Raw genomic sequence first — 12840 nt, 5'->3', positions numbered from 1 at the left:
CATAGAAAGCAATTACAGGTGTGAAAATGCCCAAAAACTGTTCAAATGATTTTACACAGTATAATCAATAATTGGTTTGTTAAAGAACACATGAGAACAGCTTACTTTTCTGTAAATACATTTATTAACAGATCTTTATACTTCATAAAAAAGAAAACATAAAAAAAAATCAATAATTTAATGTGAAACGCCGCTCTGGGCAGCATCAGTAGGCAGAGATCACATGATTAAACTAAGGCTTGTATTGCAGACTCTTTCAAAGGCAAACAACAGAGAAGAAATCAACACTTGCTCCCGGATCCGGACTCAAACACTGTCTTTATAAATAACACAGAGTCTCTTTCTCCTCCATTCTGTTGCTTGTTATTCTGTCATCTTTCAAGTAGTCAGAGGGGGCGGGGCTTGGGGAGGTCCCGCTAAGGCAGGGCAGTGATTGGGCTGAGTTTGAACGGTGAAGGAAGGAAGGAGGTAGGAAAGGTGAACATGGAGGACTCGAAGGTTCCCTCGAAGGAGAACTTGCTGTCGGTTTTAGCGTCGCCGGCGGCGCTGCTGTTGAAGAAGGAGGCGGCTTCCTGCTGGCAGGGCGCGGTGGCGGGAGGAGCGGACGGCGGAGTGGAGGACAACACCTCCGCCTCAAACTGCAGGAGCTGACCCATGAAGCTGAAGTTGGGAGAGATGATGGTACGGCGCTGCCGGACCACCTCGAAAGCCTCCTCCAGCCGCAGACGCTGCTTCTTCATCAGGTAGGCCATGCAGATGGTGGGCGAGCGGGAGATCCCGGCCTCACAGTGAACCAGCACTTTACCCCCCTCCTGCTTCACCTCGTCTAAACAGACAGAGAGAGAGGAGGATCAGAAACCGTTCATAAAGTAACTCTAATTTATTATTACTGACATTCTGCTGAATTTAAGCTTCACTGTAAAATTTATAACTCGATAATTCATCACATGGTCTTACTATGACATATATATATATAATATAATACATTATCATTTAATAAATTAATTATAATCTCATACAAATGTCATTTAAATGTAATTACACAATTACAATCAGTAGTGAAACAAGATTTACATTACATCTATATTCTATAGTTTTTGCAAATCAAATATGCCAAAGACAATTTGTACTATATTATATTACAAACACTGGTGAAAGTTAAGAATCTGCACTTTCTGACTCAGTTTATCAGATTGTTTTATAGAGCTCTGACTGAGAATATAATTTAATATAATGCCACCCTTTACAGTGTGGTTGTTAGGCGCTACAAGTTTATTACAACCAAATAAACAAGAAATAATCTTAGACAAAAACAGCAACCTAAACGACGTGAAAACATAAAAAGGTGCTGGGACAAAGGGACTATTTATACACATATAAGGCAGAAAAGGGAACAGGGAACACCTGGAGGCGGTAACGAGGGGGGAGGAGCTACAAATGAACACAGGTGGAAGCACTGAAGACAAGGGCAGAGACATGAAGGTACAAACAGGACCACGTGGGGAATGACACAGTAAAGGCTTTTATGGTTTTGATTATTAGTCACTTCTGTTCCTTGTTATTAACCGAAGGTTTTATATCTGGTGTATTTTTTAGTGTGGCATATTTTACTGCACAACAGTAAAATACGACAACACGTCGATACCTAGAAAGCATATCAAAGTGCACTGGAAAAACTACGGCTTTAGTTGACAAACAACTTGTCTAATCTTTTACTCTAAAAAACACGAGATCCATCAGTCCTTCACTAAACGTCCAGCATCAGATTCCTCCGCTCTGTTCTCCATCCACTCCTCCTGCTGTGGTTCAGACGCTTAAATGTCAGATATTTTTACTTTACCTCTCCTCTGGAGGAGCTTACGCCTGCTCTGACTCATTAGATCATGGCCAGTGTGTCAGCCCCACTCAGGTAACAACACACTCACACACTCACACACACACACTCTTACACTAACACACACACACTAACACGCACATATATACAATCACACATCCGTCATTTACAGGTCATAGACTCAGCAGGCTGTAGACTCAAATACACCATCTCTCTCTCTCCTTCTCTCTTTCTCTCTCTCTCCTTCTATCTTTCTCTCTCTCTTTCTCACACACACACACACACAAATCCAGAGGCTCAGTAGGCTGTAGACTCTAATATATCATCCTCTCTCTCTCTCTCTCTCTCTCTCTCTCTCTCTCTCTATCTATCTCTCTCTCTCTCAGTCCATCTCATCCAAACAAAACCTGTTGGAGTGATTCATCCTAAAGCCCATCAGGCCATCTGCAGTGGAGGAGGCTGTATGAGTGTGTGTGTAAGTGTGTGTGTGTGTCACGATGACCATCACTGATAACACACACTATTGCTCCTAAATATTATCACACTCTTCCCACCCTGTTCTGCCAGAAGGCCCTTTTGTTTGGGATCTGCTTCTATTTCCGGACTTTTTGTACTGAAGAACCTTTATAAGCGAGGCAGAGGCGGAGGGGGCGGGGCTTAACTCTAATCGCCTAAAATCTGAGCAAACACTTCACCTGAAACTCTGGGCCGGCAGGTCAGCGGAGGATTCTGGTATTTGTAATGCCTCAAGGAGAGAAATAGTGGGGGAAATTTATTTAGAGCTTATTTAAACAGTGCTGCGAAATGACTCATTCAGCTAACACCTGTATTTAATCAACAACATCCAATTAGTCTCCATAACACACCTTCTGCCACACTCAACACAAACGCATACACAGGTATGTATTTATACATATATAATACATTACATATTATTTTACAAGCTTTCCCCCAAAAAAATGATCCTGTAAAATTTCTTGCTCTGGAAAATCGTATTAAAATGACAAATATATACCGTTTATACTTAAATATACTGAAATGTGTGAATTGTATGAAATATCTGTTTTTAACAGCTGTTCACTGTCAATTTCAACTAAACTACATATTGATACATATTGATATTTTACATATATCACATATACAAGAAACTGAATGTAGAAATATACTGCCTTAGAAGTACTGTTTTGTTGACAGACATTTTCTGTTATGCTATATTTGGGGGTTTTAGTTACTTTTATACATGAACAAATGTAATTATCTTTTATTTATATATGATAGAAATATAATATATGGTCATAGGCCTAGACATCCCAATGTCCTATCATTATTATCATCCCCAATTAATCAAAAAAGAAATAGATTTGGTCTTAGATACGACCCTGTTTTATAATCTGACAATGCCAGGTTCATACAATAAACAAAACCACACACACACACACACACACACACACACCTACCCCAACTGCCTGTCCCTGCCATTCAAGCGCTACTCATCCTCTGACGCACTGGCCACGCCCGCTGTAATCAGGTTACTGTGTGCACAGGCTGTGTGACTCAAGACTACGTGTATTTTTTCCTTCCTTTATTTAATCACTGGAGCTTTAAACAGAAGGAGCTGCTGGATTCTTTAGAGTAGCTCACTGTGAGAGGGGGGCAGGAGGTGAGGAGAGAGAGACGGGGGAAATAGAAGCTGATTTATACAGTGAGGATTGATCCAGGAAAGAGAGTTAGGCTTATTTTAGTGCTGGCGTGAGTGAGCGAAGGTCAGAGCAGGATGTCTTAATGTGAAAAGCTTTTAAACAGCCACAGATCCATCTATAGATTTCCCTGCTTTCCACGAAAAGCTTCTGTAAATCACAAGGGTTTATGTAAGTGAATGGGTGCTAATTTGTGCAGCGTTGGATTTCTCACCCAGATCTCACTGAAACAAACAGAGAAAGTGCAGATTCCAGTCTTTCCATTCAGTGCTTATAATAAGCAGAAGAGGAGATACTGTATTTTAACATTTTGAGTTGCTTTGAAATTAAACTGAATCTAATTAAACTTAGCATACGTATGTAAACTAAAAATACAACATAAAATAAGGTGCTGTAAAAGGTTTAAATAAAGATCATTACAGCAGAATGAGAACAGGAGGAGTTTCTCTGAGCGGAAGGTAAGCACTAACGTTGTGTCGTTACTCACCGATGAAATCTATGGCCTCCTGAAAGTGTGAGCTGATGTCGGCCGTGTGACTGTCCTCCACCGGGATCCACTTGTAGCGGTGCTGGCCTTTCGCGGGGCGCGAGTCTCTGCGCGAGACATTCAGCAGCGCTGTGATCCGCAGGTCACTCAGGTAGTCATTTCTGCAGGCATGATGAGCGCTACCCAGGTACAGAAACGGCAGCAGCTCCACCGGCTTTCCCTACAAATAAACACACAATAATATCAATCAGCGATACTCTACATATAATACACATTTATGCTATTTTCTATTAATTAATTGGCTGTTCTGACTCGTGCAGTTGGTAATTTTTTTATAGTAGGTGTTAGTGTTAGAGTGTAAACAGTACAGTGAGAAGAGGTCTAGTCATTCACAAGCAGATATGTAGAAATCAACATTTTCACACAGAAAAACCTCCTCCTGTAAAGTTTCCATTTTTTTTTAATATGCCAGGCCATGATTAATAGAAGCTGAAGAATATGGCCAAATTTTGTATCACAACATATTTAACTAATTTTGGTGCATACTATATAATTCTAATATCTGAAAGCAATATAAACAGAAAAAAGCCAGAGAAAACACTATGAATGTATATTTATACATATTTATGAATGAAATATTGAAAGATCACATATATGGTAAAGTCCTGTCTTTGAAATAACACTATTACACCAGACTGATCAACACACACAAAAGGATGCTTTACATCAATTACACCTTTTTTGGTGTATATTTACTCTATATCTGTTCATTTTCCAACAAAACAAGATCTCAGTTTCTACACACTCTTTTTTTATCCATTTTATTCCTCTTCAGATCTTTAGATAAAGATCATTCTATTAGAATTACAGGTGTTTCAGGAACAATAGGAAACCACGAGCAGACGAAGTGTCTGTTGCACTGTGTGAGATTATTATTATTATTAACACCTGCTTTAGTCTCTCTCTCTCTTTTCACATGGTGAAATTCCTGTTAATCACAGAGAAAAACCACAGAGATTCCGCAGACAGAAGGGGGAGAGGTGCAGGGGGAAGCAGGCAGAATGAGGAAGTGGGGCAGTGTGTTTGTTAGGTGGAAGTGAGCAGCAGGGCTTTATCTCTTCCTGTACCTGATGGTAATCGTGTTTCTGTTGTCCGCTCAGCCTCTCGCAGTGACCGGCGCCGCGCTCCGTCTCGCACGACTCTGTCGCTTTCGCTTCTGTGCAAAGTTCTGGGTAGTGCGAGTGGAAGCTCTCGAAACCTCCTGAGAAAGATAAGAAGATAAAACATGTTGTTTTAAATAGAACTTGTGTTTGCTGAGTCTGGAACAGCAGAGCTGTTGTGCTCTGAATCAGGGACACTGGAGTCGTGTTTTGGAGAAGTGGTGAAAGTTTACACCACTGAACCACTTTACTGCGTGAGAAAATCCATCCCTAGGCCTGTCACAATTATTACATTATCGATAAATCGTACAATACATGGACATGACCTCAATACTTTAACTTATCAGGGAGAGTCCATTAATGTGAATCTGTATGTCAGCTAAGTTTTAAAATGCATTATTTATCCTATTTGATTTTAGTTTTATAAGATTTAGGCTGCATGTCATAATAATTACATAAAGGACATATCATACAATATATGGAGAAATGTTTGCTGAATATGCAAGTACAGCAAAATAAAATTATAAATAATAAAAGAACGAGAAATACTTTATCTACAATACAACAGGCTCACAGATATAGACATACATGAGATAAAAGACAATAGTGTAATAGTGATGGAGGGAGTGAATAAAGATGGAAAAACAGTATAAACAGAACCCGTAAAAACATTAGTGCAAATATAGTGGTATAAAAGCTTAATGCTGGTAAAGTGAACGAGTGTGTAAAGTTCTTTAAATCTCACAGTTATAGAGGGAATTAAAGGGAAATTAAAGCTCCTGTCTTAACAAAGTACGATTCTATAATTTAGCACATCTCAGACATTACAGACGGGCTCAGACTGGGTTTCTATCTGTTTAACAGATCAGAAAGTTCAGAAATCAGACAAATCCCTAGATCTTTTAATAGCAGTTATTAAGTGTTATGACAACTTAATGATTTAGATATCTAAAACCCTCACAGATATAAAACACAGACTACCTCATCCAGGTAATCTAAACCTAGACCATTTAAAGGCTGGAGGAGGGATTAACAGACAGCTATAATAATAATAATAATAAATACAGGTTCAGATCACCTGAAACAGGCCAATTATGACCACAGCTTCACCTGTCATGTTGAAGGAGTCCATATATAGTCATCTACACCCATAATCCTCCACTCTTACAGCAGTTCAGTCTGAATAAACTGCTGTCTAACAGGAAGACTAATAATCTGCGCTCATCCTGAAGCCTCTGACTCATCTGGGCTTTGACGCACACTCAATCTTTTTTCCAAGAGCTGAAAAAATTAGCTTCTTCTGAGGATCTGGCTGCACTGTACCAATAACACGATCTGGAGAACCACAGTCTGACTGAACAACATTAATATCTTCAAGCTTTAAAACTATAGCTCACAAAATAGTATAACAGTACCCAGCTAATGATAATCCTGATGTGTAATAGAGGTTAGACAGAGCTAGTAGCTAACTGATGTAGCGCGTTAATATACTGGCCTTACATACAACCAAGTACATTAACAAGGCCAGAATATTAAACAACCTAGTCCAGCTCTAATAAAAAGAACATTAGGTTAGTTTCTATATTAACTACTACTAAGATGATTTAAACTGTTCTCTTAAATAGATTAACCAGCTGTGTTCCACTCAAACCAAGATCATGAGAGTCAAAAAACTAACAAGAACAGTATTTAAACGGTAAATGTTAGATAATATTAAAAACTCTTTAGGGTGAACAGTCTTGTTGATAAGTCATTTACATTTACATTAACAAGTTTAGTAAATAAACACCGCTGAACCACTTTACTGGTCAAGTACAGTACTAATACTGTAATTAGATAGTGTATTATTAATAGTGTAGATATATTAGATAGCCTAGCTAGGTTAAATTATAATGTTTTACTATTTATTTTCTAAACTATTACCAAATAGCTTATTAATTAGGTTATATTTCACTCAAAGACCATATACACCCTAAATTCTGAAGAAGACAACAGTGTCAAAACATGCACAAGAACAGGATTTAAACGTGTCTATTAAATCTATCTAATATAAAGTCTACAGTAATGTAATGTACTGTATTGTACTTTGGTGTAGCGTTACTGTAATCTCACCCTTGGGGAAGCAAATGTTTGGAGCTGTAATGTAATGTACTGTATTGTAATGTAATGTACTGTACTGTACTGTAATGTACTGTACTGGTTTGTAATGTAGTGCAATGTAGTGTAGTGTAGTGTAATGTAATGTAGTGTATTGCAATTTAATTTAATGTGAAGTTACAGTAATCTCACCCTTGAGGTAGCAGATGTTGGTGCAGGAGGGGAGCTGTAATGTAATGTACTGTGGTGTAGTATAATGTAATGTAGTGTAGTGTAGAGTAATGTAATTTAATGTATTGTAGTGTAATGTAATGGTAGTATAATCTCACCCTTGAGGAAGCAGATGTTGGTGCAGGAAGGGAGCTGGGCCAGGCTGTGAATTACTATCTGCGCGGTGCTGTCCTTCTTCAGCTTCTGGAAATGAGGAGTCCGGTCATCCAGAGCCACCACCGCGGACACGCTGCCCTGCCGCAGCCGAAACAGGGCTTTCTCATCCGGTATAACGAAGCGCAGCGGCACGGGGCCGCCCCGGCTCCGCCGCACCACCACCGAGTTGAGGTTGGCGTTGACGGAGCCGCGGATGCTGGAGCCGGAGAAGGAGAAGTACGGGCGGCAGTCCACCACCAGCACCTCCCCGCGGCCCCGCCGCAGGATCCTCCGCAGCCGCCGGCAGTCTATACTCGAGACCTTCATTCTCACAGCGGGAGAAACCGGGTTTACTATTATTAAAAACAATAAAAACAGAGAATAAAACGGTGTTTTCGGATCAGTCTGTCATCTCCTCTGAGGAGATCCCGCTCCATTCGGTTTTATACTCCGCACTGTTTTCTTCCCGCCCGTTTTCCCACCTAAAGCCCGCCTCCTAATGCGCGACCATTGGCTACACCCTCCGCCCTCTCGTGCTCCTATTGGATACAGCCTCGCGAGTGCGAAGCGCAAGCCAATCACAGCACAGCGAATAACTGCCAGCCTGAAAGCGGGTGGAAAGTAGCGGAACCTCCGGAGAGCGACGTCAAGGACCATATTTGGACAGCGCCGCCGAGGCCACGCCCACCCGAAACCCCGCTTAACACTGAGTGGGCTGAGAAATTACTCACTTCTTCTGAAAACCTGGATATTTTACATTTTTCTCTTCCATTTCGAAGAAGTTCTGCTCTGCGGGGATTTTTACTTCATCCAGATGTTATTTTTTGCACTTAAACATAAACAAAATATATTATCTATATAATCTATCTATCTATCTATCTATCTATCTATCTATCTATCTATCTATCTATCTATCTATCTATCTGTTTAATTAATTTAATTTTTTATGTATTTATTTATTTATATAAATATTTTTAAGATGCTTTGTAGGCTGACTCATGCTGCTCCTCTGGGACAGGTCTCACCACCTCCACCTGTTCCATATCTGTCTGTCACAATCCCTTAATAAGATCTAATGTGATTAAACGTCACTCAGGGCCTTCACTGGGCCATTCATTACCTGTAGACAAAAGCATCAATCAGCCCCTGAATAAAGCCGGGAGCACTTTACTCTACTGTGCTCTACTGTACTCTACTGTACTCTACTGTACTCTACTGTACTCTGCTGTACTCTACTGTACTCTGCTGTACTCTACTGTACTCTACTCTGCTGTACTCTACTCTACTCTACTCTGCTGTACTCTGCTGTACTCTACTCTACTCTACCCTACTCTACTCAGGTACTGCAGGAGAGACTTTAGACCTGCTGACCTCTGAAGAAGAACCAGAAACTGAATGCAGTGGTACGACACACAGTGACTGACCTACTTACATTCATACTTAATGAATTCATACAAAAGATTATGTGTGTGTGTGTGTGTGTGTGTGTGTGTGCAGAGAAGTGTGACATGCATACGCAGTTTTAGTGTGAATGTGTGTGCTTTGTGTGCGTTTTTGCATATGCGGTGTGAATGAGTGTGAATGCACCATGCATGTTTGTGAGCGTTAATGTGTGTGTGTGTGTTTGTGTGTGACAGGAAGAGCAGGTTGTTATTGGATTAGAGCAGCAGGCAGTCAGCCATATGGCATCAGAGTAATCTCTCTGCTGATGACATCACAGGGGCAGTGGGGTAACACTGGCTCACTCTCGCGCAAACCGAACACACACCAAACCATCTCAACCTGCTGAAAGCTGCTTCAGCTGTGTGTGTTTATATATTCAGTGTGTTCATATATGCAGTGTGTGTTTATATATGTGAAGAAGTGAGGAAAACATCAGTAGGCCAAACCTGCATGGGCCATTCTGACCACTGTAGTACATTTAATTTTATTAAAGAGGCTTATTTTACTCTCATTCCTCTCAGTACGAGTACTTAGTGCAATGAAATTACATTCCTCAACACATTGCAACTGCGCAACAAACTGTGCAACATAGAGATATAACACTAAAATAAATACAATAAATATAGCAGACATACAACAGTTTAACAGACAGGACAGTGCAATACAGACACAAACAGTTTAAATATGCATGGTGAGAATATGTTGCAAAGATAAAGCTCTGCAAAAAAATAAGAGCGCATTTAAAAATAATGAGTTTCTTTGATTTTACCAAATTGAAAACCTCTGGAATATAATCAAGAGGAAGATGGATGATCACAAGCCATCAAACCAAGCTGAACTGCTTGAATTTTTGCACCAAGAGTAAAGGCATAAAGCTATGCTAAAGCAGTGTGTAAGACTGGTGAAGGAGAACATGATGCCAAGATGCATGAAAACTGTGATTAAAAAACAGAGTTATTGCACTAAATATTGATTTCTGAACTCTTAAAACTTTATGAATATGAACTTGTTTGTTTTCTTTGCATTATTTGAGGTCTGAAAGCCCTACATCTTTTTTGTTATTTCAGCCATTTCTCATTTTCTGTAAATAAATGCTCTAAATGACAATATTTATATTTGGAATTTGGGAGAAATTTTGTCTGTAGTTTATAGAATAAAACAACAATGTTCATTTTACTCAAACATGAACCTATAAATAGCAAAATCAGAGAAACTAATTCAGAAACTGAAGTGCTCTCTTCATTTTTTCCAGAGCTGTATGAAATATACTGTAACATATAGAACATGATCACACATAGATACATTTTTCACAGATGGTGATGCAGACGATAAGTTGAATCGGATGGGTAAGAGGCCGGAACAGTGTGTGTGTGTGCGAGTGTGTGTGTGGGTGGGTGACTGAGAGGTATCAATTAACAGGCTCCATTCATATGTTAAGAGGTTCAGGAAGTGTGCATTTACTGTGGGCACATTACAAGTGTCTAATGCAGTTCTGTCACCTGACTCTCACTGCAATTCACTCTCACATCAATACTGCACTGTTCACTGTTCACTCTGTTCACACCGTTCACAAGCCATTAACACACACTAGACATTTCCAGTTGCTTTGAGAAATTGGTGTGATCGGGTCTGATCACCAAAAAACAACCTGTTCAACAGTATAAATAATTAAATAAAATTCCCTCAAATAAATAATTTGTTTCTTTAATGAAAAAAGACTTCCCCTTCATTTTTTACACCGAGAGAATTTACACTGTAAAAATGAACATATTAAAAAGCACAAACAGATTTAAAGCTATTATTATTTTAAGCCGTGTATCTCCAGTAATAAAAAAGAAACAGATTTTAGACTCCATATGTTTGTCTTTACTGACTGATATAAAATCATGTAAACAAAACTTGAAACATTATGGTTTGTTTTTTGTTTTTTAAATAAAGTTTTTGTGAAAAGAAATGAAGAGCCGAGATGGTTGCTGACACTGTTCTCAGTCATTAAACACAGCATGGTTTCAATTATATTTTGAAATATTTTTTTCAAGATGTGTTAAACTAGTTAAACATTTTTACAGTTAAACAGTTTTAACACAGAACAGCCACTAGGACAGTACGCTGCATAAATCACCAGTTTGAATCCTGGTCATGAGCGCAGCACTGTTGGCTGTTGTATCAGAGCTGAAGATCTGATGCTTTCCTCTGAATGTGTTGGCGATCTTGCACTACATTGGTGAACGTGCAAAAAAAGCACTGGCTGATTTCAAATGTATACGTATTGTGGATTAACTGGCTCTGTTAAATTAAACAATAAATAAATAATAATATGAAAAGCACATCTACATTAACTAGACTATAGAAAATCTGATTCTCGCCTGGATTTTCCCGTCCTATCATCACCCTGCGTGTTTTCTGAGGTGTTTTGTCCTGGTGTGTGTGTGTGTGTGTATATGTGTGTGAGTGTGTATGTGAGAGACTTCCTGAGGTGAATGTAAAAGCGTTAAATAAAGAAATTCACACAATGGGAGCAGATGAGCTGCGAGCTGGAGACGCACTCACAGGTGTTTCCTGGAATCTCAACAAATTCCACACACTGACAAAACACACACACACACACACACACACATATATAACAGGGTGATGAACAGGATTGCTAAATTACATCTGAGCATTTATTTTACATACATATTATTAATGCATCAAAAAACAACACACATAAAGTGGCTAAAGCACCTGTGGGTTGCCATGTTGAGGACATGAAAGCTATATAAATGACTGTAAGAAAGACAACTATAAAAAACATTTTAACCCATAACAAAAATTCCAGTAACATACAGAATAAAGCACTGCTGTTCAAGATGCTAGAGATTAAACTTGTTTTAATATTATCTGATTATTATCTGATAATAATAATAATAACTCATCCTGATCATTTTATGAGATACTACACTAATATAATGCATACCGTCTGCAGACAAATAACAGTTTCAAAGTCACAAGAATTAAAAATTGTAGATTTAACGCTGATTCAGGGTTCAGAGTTCACACCTGCACTTATGATTCCTGTGAAACCTCCTGTGGTTCATTTTCAATTCTTACTTCATGTTTTTAAAACTGTACAGAAATATACTGTATACATGCACAAGCCCAGAACAGAGGATCTTTTCCTTTATCTACTTTCTAACTCCTTCTCCAGAGAGGCCTGACCAATCGGCACAGAGAACACTCAAATGCACTTGAGGATACTTTCAAATTTCTTCAGATTCTTATTTTCAGATTGACTGATCTTAAAAGTCGCTTTTTTCTTTATTTAGTTGAGTAGTTTTTGCTTCTCATAATCTGGATTAGAACATTACTCAAATATTCACTATTCACTGTATACCTGTAACTCTACCTCTTCACTACTTTACTTTAACTGATGCTCTCTAACACTTTATTAAGAGACAAGAAATTCAAGTAATTAACTCTTGATGAGTTCAGCACAGCTGTTAACTGAAAGCCTGAATTCCAGGTGACTCTGCCTCATAAAGCTGACTGAGAAAATCCAGCACAGATGATCAAAACTGAAATAATTCCATCAGTTTTCCATCAGTTTAGTATTAATCTACAATACAGAACATTTTAAAATGATGAAAAAACACTGAATTTAAAGTATGTGCAAACTTTTTACTGGTACTGTATTTAAACCATATTTAATCACACATTAACACTACATGTGAACTCTCCAGTAACAATGATGTGCTTGTCTCACTAAATAAAACCACT

General features: G+C 38.8%; 1 protein-coding gene across 1 annotated transcript; it reads right to left on the bottom strand.

The window, feature by feature from the left end:
* Positions 1 to 101: 101 nt before the first annotated feature.
* On the bottom strand, positions 102 to 8072 carry dusp5 (dual specificity phosphatase 5). Its single transcript, XM_007257604.4, has 4 exons — positions 7605 to 8072; positions 5146 to 5279; positions 4019 to 4238; positions 102 to 826 (listed from the first exon to the last, which is right to left on the bottom strand). Exons 1-4 carry the CDS (start codon positions 7966 to 7968, stop codon positions 417 to 419), a joined length of 1128 nt encoding a protein of 375 aa, XP_007257666.2. The 5' UTR covers positions 7969 to 8072; the 3' UTR covers positions 102 to 416.
* Between the last annotated feature and the right edge of the window lie 4768 nt (positions 8073 to 12840).

This window comes from Astyanax mexicanus, chromosome 23, assembly GCF_023375975.1.
Source record: "Astyanax mexicanus isolate ESR-SI-001 chromosome 23, AstMex3_surface, whole genome shotgun sequence".
NCBI lineage: Eukaryota > Metazoa > Chordata > Actinopteri > Characiformes > Acestrorhamphidae > Astyanax > Astyanax mexicanus.
This window is presented reverse-complemented; position numbering and strand designations above follow the sequence as displayed.